This window comes from Onthophagus taurus, chromosome 11 (assembly GCF_036711975.1).
Source record: "Onthophagus taurus isolate NC chromosome 11, IU_Otau_3.0, whole genome shotgun sequence".
In the NCBI taxonomy this organism is placed as follows: Eukaryota; Metazoa; Arthropoda; class Insecta; order Coleoptera; family Scarabaeidae; genus Onthophagus; species Onthophagus taurus.
This window is the reverse complement of record NC_091976.1, coordinates 19,909,604-19,924,858: the sequence shown is the minus strand read 5'-3', so window position 1 is coordinate 19,924,858 and position 15,255 is coordinate 19,909,604. Positions and strand designations below refer to the sequence as shown.

General features: G+C 32.6%; 2 protein-coding genes across 2 annotated transcripts; one reads left to right on the top strand and one right to left on the bottom strand.

Moving 5' to 3' along the window:
- Positions 1-5: 5 nt before the first annotated feature.
- LOC111424215 (KRR1 small subunit processome component homolog dbe) lies at positions 6-1,214 on the top strand. The gene is made up of 2 exons (XM_071199742.1): positions 6-1,127; positions 1,185-1,214. The coding sequence occupies exon 1, from the start codon at positions 76-78 to the stop codon at positions 1,111-1,113; it is 1,038 nt and encodes a 345-aa protein (XP_071055843.1). The 5' UTR covers positions 6-75; the 3' UTR covers positions 1,114-1,127; positions 1,185-1,214.
- Positions 1,215-1,355: 141 nt separating this feature from the next.
- Positions 1,356-10,886, bottom strand: LOC111424136 (ATP-binding cassette subfamily G member 4-like). The gene is made up of 10 exons (XM_023057568.2): positions 10,775-10,886; positions 10,262-10,379; positions 10,011-10,200; positions 9,810-9,955; positions 9,175-9,298; positions 5,755-5,869; positions 5,322-5,702; positions 5,136-5,236; positions 4,926-5,081; positions 1,356-1,770 (listed from the first exon to the last, which is right to left on the bottom strand). Exons 1-10 carry the CDS (start codon positions 10,854-10,856, stop codon positions 1,384-1,386), a joined length of 1,800 nt encoding a protein of 599 aa, XP_022913336.2. The 5' UTR covers positions 10,857-10,886; the 3' UTR covers positions 1,356-1,383.
- Positions 10,887-15,255: the final 4,369 nt, after the last annotated feature.

Here is a 15,255-nt window from a genome sequence, read left to right as displayed (position 1 = left end):
TTCAACATTAACACGTGTTATTAAAAAAATAATTTATCACTTTAATTATTTAATCGCTTTAATTTAGTAATTAAAATGAATAAATCCGATGATGAAGATGATCAAAAACAATCTGGACCGGTAGAAAACGCGTGGTCCTTAAAAATACCACCATTCAAAGCTGAAGATAACCCTCATGGATTACTCGAAGAGAGTTCGTTTGCGACGGTTTTTCCACAATATCGAGAGCAATACTTAAAAGAGGTTTGGCCTTTAGTTCAAAAAACGCTAAATGAACATAATATTAAAGCTGAATTAGATTTAATAGAAGGTAGCATGACTGTTAAGACAACTAGAAAAACATGGGATCCTTATATGATCATAAAAGCTAGAGATATGATTAAGTTGTTATCAAGAAGTGTTCCTTATGAACAAGCTAAAAGAGTTTTAGAAGACGATGTTAGTTGTGATATAATTAAAATTGGGAAAATCACAAGAAATCGAGAAAAATTTGTTAAACGACGACAAAGATTAATTGGTCCTAATGGATGTACCTTAAAATCAATTGAATTATTAACAGATTGTTATGTTTTGGTACAAGGACAAACTGTTTCTGCTTTAGGCCCATATAAAGGGCTACAACAAGTTCGAAAAATCGTTGAAGATACCATGAATAATATTCATCCAATTTATAACATAAAAGCTTTAATGATCAAAAGAGAATTAAGTAAAGATCCTAAACTGAGAAATGAAAATTGGGAGCGCTTTCTACCGAAGTTTGTTAACAAAAATATTAGCAAAAGAAAACAACCTAAAATCAAAAAAGATAAGAAGCCTTACACTCCATTCCCACCAGCGCAAACTGAAAGTAAAATTGATAAACAACTTGCTTCTGGGGAGTATTTCTTGAATAAAGACCAAAAAAGGGTTCAAGCTAGAAAAGAGAAAGATGAGAAACATATCGAAGCTGCTAAAAAGAGGGAAGAAAGAAGACAACAAGCTTTTATTCCCCCCGAAGAAAATAAATCTAGTAATAACACAGTTAAAAATGATAAAGTTAAGGTCGATATTGCTGCATTAAAAGAAAAAATTATGAAGGCCCAAAAGAAAAAGAAAGGATTTAAAAAAGTTTGATATAATTTTGTTAGGTATATCTAATTTTGTTAGATTTAAGTTAATAATTAAAAAAAAATGTTTTATTTAAGTTGAATTACATTAAATTGGTTCAAGATTAATGCGAGTTGATTGACCATGAAGAGCAACAACCTTTCAACAAGTAATATCCTAATCCACTTATCCATTCAAAAAAATTTTATAGCTGAATCAAATTGATTATTTAACGTTTTTAAACTTAAATAATAAATAAAAAAAAACAGTTTAATAAAACAAATAATTTATTGAACATTACACACTAAAAATTTTCAATCGTATTCTTTTAACATGTTCCATAAAATCGGAAGAAAATTTTAATTTTAAAAAGAAATAACCAAAACAAACGTGCAAGGTCAAAAACGCGAGCAGAGCAATTATTTGTAAAGAGTACGACGTCCCCTGCATTCCCATATCTTTCAAGAACAATTCCGTGTCTTTGTAATGGCAATAAATCTCGGGGCAGACGAGGTCGTGTCTGTTTTCAAAAATGGTGCTGCAGAAGGCTACGATTCCATAACGGAAGAAGCTCACGTGAATGACGGCTTTCATAAAAGGGTGAACGAAACGGCCAAATCCCATACCATAAACGCCTAAAATTACTAATGGAGCTAATGTTGATGGGGTTATTGCTGCACCATTCTGAAAAAAAAATAAGTTTTTGTTTATTATATAGGATAAAATTTGTTTGTAAATGTTTTTTGTTTTAAATATCGATCATATATTTATAGCGTTTTATCTGATCGCACCTTTTATTATTCATTAATATAATTGTTACGCATTTAACTGCAAAGTACAGTACAGGTTTCTAACTAAATGTGTCAGTGCCTTATCACTGAATTGAACCACTTGATTTAAATTAAAATGGATCATATACCGACAGAATATAATTTCGACCAACGATATAAGGTCATGTTTAGAACCAGGGAAGAATGGACGAAGGCCCACCCTCAACTCAAAAGAGGAGCCCTTGAATGGCACATCAGCGGACCAAATAGCCGTATTATGTTGCTCTTAAGCTCGGATGCAACCATTTTTCAAGCTGAAGTTCTTGCTTTAAACTTCTGCACCGTTTTGAATCTTGATACGGACAGTTGGGCCGTCGTAAAGACAATTCAGGTCTACACGTATGAATCGTATGTTCGCCAGGGTCAATGAAATTACTCTATGATGGGTTCCAGGTCACAAAGATATTGAGGGCAATGAAAAGGTGGACAAGTAGGCCAAAGAGGCAGCGTGGATATCCCTTATTAGATCCCAACCCGGCAGTGGACTATAAAAACATAAAACAGTTAGCACATTGGAGGACTGGAAGGTAGCCTTGCACTGAGAAAAACTTCCAAGACACAGACAAGCGAAGAGTATGATAACTCCGTCGCAAAAGAAAACCAAAGAGATTTTATGCCTTTACAACGGAAAGTTAAGGTCGCTCTCATCAATTCAACATTGGACAAGTTGAGGATCAAACTTTTCGACTTTGCAACGACAAGTCAGAGACCGCTGAACATATTCTGTGTGAATGCTGAGTGAGAGGTCGCCTAAGACACAAAAGGTTTGCCTGTGATCTACTGACATAAAGGAACAAGACCTTGGAGCAATACTAAGGTTCATCAAGGACCTAAATCGCCCCTCAACCTTTGGATGGGGTAAGTTACAATACTAACACTACTAACGCGGCTAACACTGACCAGAGAATCATATCTGATTTTGATGGTACCTATGGTTATGTTCAAGAACTCAATTTGGCTTTTGAATTAGCTTTCTTATATGATGATTGGTCTTTCCCATATTATTCATTTCTCTTATGGCTATTTCATTATAAACTTGAGTTTTAAAATGAACTTGAATTTTCAACAACGTCAGTTTGTGTGAAATTTGCTAGTACAAACTTGACCTAGCTGAAAAAAAGACTCATTGCTGATTCAAGAACATAGATTTGAACAAATTCAAGAACCGAGATTTGAAATCATTCAATATGAACTGCTCATAGGCTTGAGTAGTTCAACAAACTTGGGTTTGCTCAACAATTCAAAGCTGTTTTGTAAGATTACAAGCACAAATATGAGTTTTTGAACTTGACTTTTCTTAAAAATATAATTTTAAATTCCAAATTTTTTTCTTAGGAATCCACTTCGTTCAAGAATTCAACCCCACCCAACTTCAGCAATGTCATCGGTTTGAGTAACTTGATTAGAACGTGCTAATACAATCAGGTAAGCGCATTGTTCTGTTTTAAGTTTGATATAATATCTGCTAATTAAAACATCTAACAAGTAACACTAGGGCAGTGCTATACGGCGATTTTCTTGAAATTTGGCATACCTTTAAAACGGCGATCGGGCAGAAATGACAATATACGTGTCGAATATTTTTCCATACACTACTTGTGTGCCAAATTTCAAGAAAATCGCCGTATGGCACTTCCCTAGTGTTACTTGTAAGATCCTTCTTGTTAGTTATTTTACCCCTGAACGGGTTTTGATGATGTGCCATCTGTATGGCCTGGTGCATCGAGTGTCCCTCAGCCTATCAGCTCATCTCATTTTCCCTCTACAACAAGGTGTTCCATCTATTCGGTAGATGTCCAAAGTGGCTAAGGTATGATCTATTAATCAACTTAATCTGTCTTTAATCGCCTGTAGATCCAAACCTCAAAAGCTGCGATCTTCTTTCCGTCCTTGTTCAATGTCCACGTTTTGGATGCGTTCGTGACGTTTAATTAATCTTGAGCATCTTGGTATTTCTAGTATTAGATCCGTCTATCCAAATTTTGGTTAGTTTTACTGTGGCCGCTCTGGCTATAGATAGATTTCTAGGGATATGACTAGATGATCTGTGTTACCAGTAATTCGCACCATTCTGTCTGGTCATTGGCTTGTGCTCTATATTTTTGAGCCACTTCTTGCTCTCCCATGGCTTTGAAGATCTCTTTCTATTTCAGATCTTAACATTTCTGGCTATTCTAATGTTTGATCGATTCCCACATATTCGTTTCTATGGATATTCGTTGTGTATAGATTTTGGCATTTTCTTTATAATTTGGGTACGGGGGATAAACTTTTTTGTAAACCATTTAACTTTTCTGTACAGGTTGTGTGATTTGTAGTGTTGTATTTTTTCGCAAATTTTCTTTATGTAATTATTCTTGTTTGTTCATTTATTTAGGTGGTTTGTTTTATTATGTCGAATGTGTCGTCAGATGTCTACTGGGAAGTACAGTTATCTACTGCTCTTTCTATCTACTAGCTTTGGTAGTGTTCCATAATGTATTAAAGTCGTCAGAGTAATCTGGTTTTGATATTGTTTCTAGCTGATTTTGAAGCAGCACTGTAGCTGGGGCATTCATTCTTTTGTTTAGACCCTGCATCTTAAGCTTTTAAGCTAATGTTGTTAATAGGAAATTATGGTCCGAACGATGGTCTTGTTTTAGTATTTTTTGTTGATGTTTGATGCTAAAAGTGGAGAAATTCTAAGATCTCTACTTGACGATCTTGAACCCAATTGATACAACATAAATAAAATTCTATCTCCACATTAACAATTAAATTAATCAACATTTAACAAACCGTTAAGTGAGCGTATTTGCTTTATGATCCGATAAAGCAGCTTGGTTAGCAATTGGGTAAGAGTAAACATGACGTTAATCCGTGCATTATTATTTTATAATTGGTGAATGAATCTTGTTATGTGACGGGTTAAATAAAAACTGTAGGTAGTGTTGATGTATTTTGAATTGCAAATGATGTTTGCCATTCGTGCTCAAATTGGATTATAGAGATTAATTAAATCAAACTTACTTTTGGATTAAACATAGCTCCAATTGCAACTCCAAAAGTATTTGAATTCATTCCAAGTAAAATAACAGGGATTGTAAACAGAATGTATCTGTTTAATTCCATCGGTTGATCCGTCATCGAATAACATATTAATATGAAAATATTTACGGCTATAAACTAAAAAAAAAAATTATATTTAATACATGCACAACAAATTATTGTTTTTTATACCATAAATACAAGTGGTGCTAAAACCAGAGCTAAAAAATATGCTTTTAAGCTATACCATCCATTAAAATACTCTCTTTTAATTAGTTTAACTTCCAATGGATCTACAAAAACGGTTGTAATAAAAATAATTAAAAGTTAATTGTTTATGATTATCTATACGAGGATGGGTTGTGATCGGAAACTTACAAGTCAAGGTTGGGACTATAGCATTTGAATAAACGACATAAATAATAACAGTCATTCCGAATTTAAAATTCTCATAAACCATCGATGCATTTTTACCAATGCCAAAGAATATCGAACCAATTAATACACCGCTTAAAACGTGGTGAAATAACATCAAGGATAAACTCGATTTATTTCTGAATATTTGTAAATAACTTCGTTGTAATAATATTAAAACTTGCCTACAAAAATTTACGCGATCATTTCGAAAGGTTCTATTATTTCCGGTTTGGGGTCCATTTGGTAATTCTTGAATCTTTCTTTTCTGGTGATATTGAAATGATTTGGCTTGTTTAGATAATAATAGAACATTATTGGGGTCTGATTGAGTTAATTCGATAACTAAAACAATAAATTATTACATAGAAAATATTGAAATTGTTTAATAACTTACTATAATCGGCCGGATTGTAAGTTTTTGGGCAATCAAATCCTGACGATGATAAAAATGGAACTAAACTTTGAACGTTGTTGTTGTAAATACAATAACCACTGTCCATAAAATAAACCTAAAAATTTTTTTGGTATACTAAGTACTTTAAAAATATAGTAAATCCTCGATATAACGGACTAAAACTATTTGAGATGGATAATTTTAATGCTGAGAACAATTGCATAGCTCGAAGGACCGTTCGTGACGTCACGTATAGGTAAGCAACCACTATTTTACAAATGAATTAGCAAATGCTTTATTTAGGATTTTGCACAAATTTCCATTACTATCTAGTATTTTTACACTGAGGAAAATATATTCTTGAATGAAGATTATTACTCTTGGCACAAGCTTATCATATTCTTGTATATCCGCAAGAAGATCATTTTGTTAAGTGAAGAAAAACCACATATTCTCAAAGCAAGTATACAAATATTCTTGATTCTCAAGAAAACGAATTTTTAGTGAAAGTAAATCAATCATCTTGAAAAAGAGTATCTTACTGTTTCGTCAACAATCCCATTTTCGTATCGAGAATAAATTTCTTATGTAACATTACTTATTCATGTAACAATAATCTTGTATAATTCTTCATTTGAGTATTATAAATTATTGAGGCAGGAATGAATTTTTTGATACAAAGAATTAATATTCTTCGATGCTAAGAATATGAGATACTTCATTCGATAATATTTCTATTCTTAAAACAAACAAATATTTTTGTTTTAAGAGTATCTTATACTTGTTTCTAAGAAATACATTCAAGAATAAATTTTTCTTGAAAGTCAAGAATAATTTCCCTCAGTGAAAGCAGCGTTCCTCGAGTTCACAGAAATGTGATGTTCAGTAATATATTTTCTAAACTTGTTGTAAAACACCTTTGACCTATAGCTTTATATTAGTGATGGAACTGATAGTGATTTTGCGAAAAGCCGGGCTTTTATATTAAAATTTAATGGCAATATTCGCAAAAATTGTCGATCATTTCAAAAATTTTTTTCTCATGAACTGAAAGTGATTTTTCAAAACGGCTTTTTGCATTAAAAAGAGGATACTATAATCAATAATTGGTGATATTTCCACAAGGATCCTTCCAGAAATGAATTTTATAGCGAATTTTGAAACTTATCGATGAAAATTGCAACATCGAAAATTTTATCAAAACTTCAAATATTGTTTTCTCAAAAACTAAAAATTATTTTTCAAAACGTGTTGGTTCATTGGAAAGAAGACACTTTTATTAACACTTTGGAAAATTTTCGTACTCATATTCCAAGAAGTGGATTTTATACGAATTTTTAAAACTTAATCGGCAAAAATTGCAAAATTCGAAAAAATTGTCGAACATTTCAAAAATTTATTTCTCAAAAACTAAAAGCGATTTTTCAAAACGGCTTGTTGCATTAAAAAGAGGATACTTTAATTAATAATCGAAAGTGATAACAGCGGCAGTTCTGTTAGTAATGAATGTGATGATGAATTACAAGCGAAGAGAAGGGAACTAGACGAAACTGCAACAAGAGATTTTATATATCGTATTGGGATTGTTACAATGAGGTTGCTAAAGAAAAAGCTGATATAAATACAGTTGTATTGAATGAAAAAAGTCCTATTGGGGTTGAACTTGATTATTATCTGCAGTGTCCAACACCTAAAAGAGATACTAATTCCTGTGAATGGTGGAGTACTAAGTAATAATTGTTGTAGGAATCCATGTTGCAAGTTTATATATATGTAAAGGAAAATGTTTAATTTAATTTAATGAAAAACTTCTTACTTGCTTGTGAATTATTTATTATTAATGGTACCGGTTTCGACTACATCTAGTCATCATCAGCCAAATCGTCAGAAAAAGAGTTGTTAAAATTTAGAAAATGTAGATGTAACACATGTGTTTAAACATATTAAAGTATTATTAAAATGTTAAAAAATAAAAATTTAAACTGTCACGAAATAAAATGAAAACAGAAACAAGAACAAAACGTCCGGACGAGCACTTCTTATGTTATAATTCTTTCTGTTTTCATTTTATATCGTGACACTTTAAATTTGTAATTTTTAACATTTTAATAATATTTTAATATGTTTAAACACATGTGTTACATCTACATTTTCTAAATTTTAACAACTCTTTTTCTGACGATTTGGCTGATGATGACTAGATGTAGTCGAAACCGGTACCATTAATAATAAATAATTCACAAGCAAGTAAGAAGTTTTTTATTAAATTAAATTAAACATTTTCCTTTACTAAGTAATAGGTTTTTAACTAAATAGTTTTGGTAACTATCTGGTATCCGGCCGGATTTTAAAAAATGGCCGAATACCGGATAGTTGCCGGATATCCGTTCCACCACTACTTTATATGCTCTTGTTAGTAGCACGTCCATACGAATTCTAGAGCGAGTATCTTGACCATGGTCTACAACTCGCTGGATTTTCGGGTGTTGTAACGCATATTTTTTTATTTTACAATTTTAACATAGATTAGAGGGACTGATAATACCTCATATTTTATAAATAATTGATAAGTCTGGAATGTTATACCCACATTAAGTAAAGTTTTTAAAATCAACCCAAGTTGCTCCCCAAGCAATAATGCCGTTTCTCAAATTTGCTTCAATCATTGCAAAGTAATATTTCATGAAAGCGCTCGGCACATGAGGTGATAGCTTTTTGATCAAGAACATTATTGATCTTAGTTTTTTGCACATATTCCCAATATGCACATCTCACCCGAAATAACTCTAGTAATCTTAGAACAATCACAATCAGTTTGTTGAAAGAAGTCGTTGTGTATCAAAAGGTCAGAGACTGTAGGTTGAGAATCAGCATGTATGGAGAAAGTGATGAAATTAGTTTTTCCAAAGATGAGTAATAGTTTATTGGAATCGAGCCAATTTAACAAGACTCTGGCTAAAGATAAACGATTTGACCATGTTGGGTTTTTAAACAATGGTCCGGAACAAGGTTTAAAACTGGCTGAGACGTGTGAATTTAGTAGTTTTTGGCATGTATGTTAATGGTGATTTAAGCATGATACTGATAGATATTGACCGACAAAAATCCGGATTAAGATAGTTGAAGGAGCGCTGTTTCTGACTCTGATAATGATGTATTAAACTAGCTAATATTCATCTAACGAAGTCCGTTATATCAAGGTTTTACTATAATTTAATAAAATTGTTGTCTCATATAAAAGATTTATTCATTTTAATTGTAAATTAAATAAAAAATGTGTGAATTTTGACGAATTTTAAATTTTCATGACAATTAACTCAAGAATGAAGAAAAAATTCTTTTAAAATAATTGAAATTGTAAATTTGATGAACATCCTGTATATGAAACATCAATTTAATATTATAATTTTTGATTCATACCTGATCGAAGAGTTTAAATAAGGAATCCGAAGGTTGATGAATCGTGCAAATCACGGTTTTTCCTTTTTGTGCTAACGATTTTAAAAGCTGCATACATTGTTTTGCGGTTACATCGTCCAGACCTCTAAATTTATTCAAACAGATGCATAAGAAGTGGTTTAATAAAAGTCACCTCTTGAATTTCAAGGTTTCAGTTTTAAGATATGTAAATCAATTTAAGGATCCAGGCGGAACAATTATAAAGAAAAAAAAAAGATAATGATGTTTAAAAACAAACAAGGTTTTCAAGGTGAATAAATTGCATTGAGATTATTAAAAAAATATCTACTATAAATTTAATTCTTTTGTAATATACAATTTAAAAGATTTAAGAACGTAACAAACAGATTATAATTTGCGCAACCAAAACAAACTATAAAATGAAATCGAAATTCTTTACATTTTAGCTTTCGCAATTTCGCGTCTTTCAGTAAGATGTTTTTGTTAATCTTCTTTTATAATTATAGCGAAGAATTATAAATAAACATCATTCTTGTTGTTATTTTTTTAGAACCGGTTTGAAATTGTTCAAGCTCTGATAAGATCTAGGACGTCTTACAAAATGAAATAAACATTAAATGTTAAATTAAACTCACGTGGTTGGTTCGTCGAGAAAGATAATCGGTGGATCATTAACAAGCTCAACCGCAATAGACAACCTCTTCCTCTGACCCCCGGATAGGTGTTCCGACCTAGTATTCAAGCAACGAGAAAGTCCAAGAGTTTCCGCCACACTAATGACCTATAAATCCATTAGAATTTTCTTATTAGAATTTGATTTCTAGAAATCAACTCACAATGGACTCTTTACAAGATTCACTTAAATTGGGGCTCATTTTTAAATTAATGGCACACATCATGTATTCTTTCACTGTTAAAAAAGGTTGAAGGAGATCTTCTTGCATTATAAAAGTTGAGATTTTTTTGAATGTTTTTAATTCTCTGGATTGATTATTTATGTAAATTTTTCCTAAAACCCCTTGGTTTCTAAAAAAAGAATCGGAATGAATCATTCCTTTTTGGTTTTAGATTTTTTAATTTTATTTACACATATCCTGCTAAAATGTTTAAAAGAGTTGTTTTTCCAGCCCCGCTACTTCCTAAAATCCCTGTTAAATTTCCAGAATAAAACGTCCCATTGTGTGATTTTATAATCTTTTTCGTTCCTATAAAATTAATTAATACATAACTTATTGTTAGTGTGAGAAGTATGCAAAATAATTTTATCTTAATCATCCTATGTAAATCAAGGTTTAATTAACATCATTTATTTTATTGTTATTTCTAATTTACTTCGTTAAACGAATAATTGAATGGGAAAACAATAAATACAAATTAATCAATTAAACGCAAATTATTCTTGAAAAAACAATTTAAACGTCATTATTGAATAATTTTTTATTTAGAAACTTGGTCATTACACTTTTTACCTTTTTCAATTACCCAATTGCTTTGGGATTCGGTTTCAAAACAAATTTGACTTTTTAATAGGGGTCGACCTGCGCGTTTTGAATTCAAATAGGCCAAAATTTAATAAAATTAAAACGGAAAAGCAACTTACCTGATTTTCCATTGCTAACTAAATAACTTAAATCTTCGAAATGAATATCGACCGGCGTGTTTTCTATCTGTACGATCGTCATAGTGCGAATCTGATGAAAGACTGCGCTCCGTTGAGGCTTCTGGTGGTCTTTTCTACGCGGTCAGAAAACCACTTGAAACGTTGCTCGGAATTATTTTAACTGTCATCGACAAAGTTCAAATACTCTTAAAAAACTATTTATCTTTGTTTAATAATTACAGGTACACAAAAACATGTAATAGCTTGTTTTTGTCAGACTCTCTTTTGAAGCTAGAAAATAATTATTCCGATATTAAATTGCCGAGATTAGAAAAAAGTGATTATACCAGTTTCTTTATGTCGAATTACTCTTATTCGTCATAAGATTAATAATTTATTAAAATCGAATTTGATTTACGCAATATAAAATAAATTATCGATATCACAATTTTTTTCTATTATAATTCTAATAATTAACTGCTGGTGTTATCAGTAAATAAAATTTCACAAGGAAGTTGAACTAGTGTAAATACCGTTAAGATTACAGTTGTAGAGGTTAACCATTTTTACGTAACTCAATTGACAAGAAGCTGTAACAATAAATGCGTGCTACTTAAAAATCATAGAGAAATGTTTGTTAAACCCGGAATGAAAGGTGTTTCATTTGCATACTTAACAAATGAATAATACAATATAATCGTTGCGTACGGATATTCTGATGTATAATTCAGATTTTTCTTTAATATAACAAGAATATGGCGAAAATATTTCTACAACATCATGTATTTGGAGAAATTATAAATATATAATCTTGAATGTTATTCAAAATATTGCAACAGAATTCAATGGAGTTGGATATACAGCGAAACTATTATCAAAAACGTCAAAAGAGTACGTTTCAATGATGCGAGCCAAACGAAAATAAAAAAATTAAATGATACAAAAAACACGTGAGAAACACTAAATATCATAACAAACAGCATATAACAACAGCAAGCAAATTAAATATAAAATGGAAAACTTTAGAATTACACTAAATAAATCAACTCGATGCGTTATAGACGATAATTAAGATTGTGAACATAATAACGACAATAAACAAAGATTAACAACAATAAGGGAGAAGGAACTTTTATTGTTGCAACCCTTATTATTATTATTGCTGCTGAACTGAGGAGAGTGGAACCTCTCATCACCGCGACTTATGAGGTCTATTGTCCGGTATCCGGCCCATTCGGCTTTGACCGGATATTAAAAATCTATTACTTAGTACTCCACCGTTCACAGGAATTAGTATCTCTTTTAGGAGTTGATCACTGCAGACAATAATCAAGTTCAACCCCAATAGGACTTTTTTCATTGAATACAACTGTATTTATATCAGGTTTGGCATTAGCAACCTCATTGTAACAATTCCAATACGATATATAAAATCTCTTGTTGCAGTTGCGTCTAGTTTTCTTCTCTTCGGTTGTAACTCATCATCACATTCATTATTATTCAGAACTGTCGGTGTTATCACTTTCGATTATTAATTAAAGTATCCTCTTTTTAGAGTTGCTTCGTTAGTTAAATCAGCATCAAAAAAGTTCATTTTGTATCTTGGATCCAAATAAGTTGATATATCTTATCAGCTTTCTTATTAATTTCATTTTTATTCAAATATTGCAATAATGTGACAATGTAGGGTATCACTTCAGAAATGGATATCCGGCCGAAGGGGATGCCGAATATCCAGTGTCCGACTTTTCGCAAAATCACTATCCGGTCCATCACTAAACTTAAGCCTTCCAAACGTTTAGGGTAAATCTAGGTCTTTGATGAACCTTAGTATTGCTTCAAGGTCTTCTTCCTTTATGTCAGTAGGTGTCAGGCGAATCTTTCCGAAAATTTAGTTCTCGCGACGTATTCACATAGAATATGTTCAGCGATTTCTGACTCGTTGCAAAGTCGACAAGTTTGATCCTCAGCTTGTCCCAGGTTGAAGAGATAGTATTTTACGGGCGTATGGCCGGTCTGGAAGCCTGAGAGTGACCTTAGGTCCTCTTTGCTGTCTGTATCCTAGAAGTTCTTTCCAGCATCTATTAATTACCTCTTTTAAGTGGCATATTTGTGACCTGGAACTCACCACAGAATAACTTCATTGTCCCTGGTGAGATTGTTTTTGGTAAAAATGTTTATCAATGCCTTTTTTTCTCCTTTTTCAATGTTCCAAATAGTGCAGAAGTTTATGGCAAGAACTATAGCTTGAAAAATGGTTGTATACGAGCTTAGAGGTAACTTAATGCGGCTATTTGGTCCACTATTGTCCATACCTAATCCGGATCCAACTATCTTTGAAGCATCGATGTACCAGGCAAAGGCTACTCGTTTCAGTTGAGGCTCACCCTTCGTTCAATTATCCCTCCTTTTAAACATGACCTTATATGGCTGGTCGAAATTATATTCTGTCAATGTATGATCCGTTTTAATTTCAATCAAGTGTTTTAGTCATGTGTCCCTGAGGTTTTCGAGAGCATGTCTTCAGTGATAAAGCTGCCTCCTTTTGTATGTACAGATGAAGTGGTGTTGATGAAGGGCTTCAAGAGCAACCGTCGGACAAGAACGCATTGCACCCGTTATATTAAGACATACTAGCCGTAGGATTTGTGTCAACTGTTGCTGCTCTGTCTTGAGGTCTAATTAGTGCCACATATGCCCGGTTCAAGCCTGCAGATATACTCACCTTGGCGATGTGGGAATTCCAGTTTAATTTACTGAACCTCTGTTTGGAGATTAATAACTTTGCCTTCAATGGAAGGTGCTTTCAGTTGTACCTTCCTTCTCCGCGTGAAAGGGACTATTTCTACTTTGTTCGGATTAATGCTGAGCCCATTATTTTGTTGCAACTCTTACCTCATCAACAAACGAACGATATATTTAAGGATTACTTAAAAACAATGGAAAGAATACAGGTTATATTTAGTATTATAAATTTAGCCCATATATAAACTAATTAATTTATAGATAAACAAACGTTAACAAATTCATAGCTTTCCGAAAAACTACGATGTATATCATTGATTCCACTTATGATCGGTTATTGCTCTTCTAGGCTATTATTTTTAGATCGATCAAAAAGCCTTCCAAAAGTTATCTTACCATTATTCAATATGGATGGGATATCCGAAATATGTTAATTGTGAATTGACTCTGAGGTATGTAGGTCCTAGCTCCAGTGATATCCGTCCCACTACTTCAAGCCATTGTATAAACCTTTCCACCTAATGACAAGATGCTATTAACACTTGAACCAGTCGCACCAGCTCACAATCTTAATCATAAGCATTGTTGTTTTCAGTAAAGCATACCGTCGGTGACCATAAGGTAGCTGATAGCTCGATGGCTATCAATGGATCGCAGTTAGTTTTGAATTGATTCGACCGTCTCCAAACTATGACCCAAATTATAGATAATGGCAGAAAAATAAAATCGGTTGTGGTCCTTGGTACTTACTCGAGTAATATTTTTCAATTTAAGGTCATGTGTAGAAGAAAAGATGATTGAACGGCATTAGGGGAACAAATAGCATTAAGTTGTTCCTAAGCCTGGATACAAACATTTTTCAAGCTGAAATTCTTGCTATAAATTTGTTCCGTTTTGAACCTAGAAAAGGGATAAACATTTTTATGAACAATCGGGCCGCTCTAAAGGTAATTCAGGCAAAGAACCTCGTCAGCATACAATCTGAAGAAACTCGCCAGGAGCAATGAAGTTACTCTATGATGGATTCCAGGTCACAAAGGCATTGTGTAGTGAACCATGGGTTCGGTTAAAATTTATTGATTGATTTTTATCTTTGTTTTTCAATTTTTTGTTCTATTATGTTGGAAAAGGTTTCCTGTATGATTTCTCCCCTACTTTAGTTTAGTGCGGAAAGTTTTCGGGAGTCCGCGTTGTTTGGCCAATGGAAACGATTTTTTTTTGAGTCAGTCCAGTTTGAGATAGAGTTCAAAGGCTAGTCAGTTCTGAGCTGGCGCAATAACAGTTATTTGAAGAGTTCCAGTGATGGGAGGAACTCCAAGATCCAGAAGTAGAGTGAGCCGTTCATGATTTGGAGTTCCAAGGGTGGACTTCAGAAGATTCGTTGATCGAAAGAAGTTTGCAACGATGAGATTTATAACCCTTTTTTAGTAATTTTATGTGACCAATTACACTGGGTGCAATTACTAATAGATTCTGTTCTATTTTGTTTGGTATGTTTTATTTTATTGTTTTATTTTGCAATTTGTTTTGACAGTATTGATAATTAAAGTAAAGATTAATAATTAAAATTTCTTTTACTTTTAGTTATTTTGGTCAAAATCCATATTTGCATGACAAATTCCAATTTGTCGCATACGCATTGGACACCCACACGTCGAATTAATAGCCGCTCCTTACAATTGAGGTCAATAAAAGGCGAACAAGCTGGCCAAGGAGGCAGCAAGGACGCCCTTTAT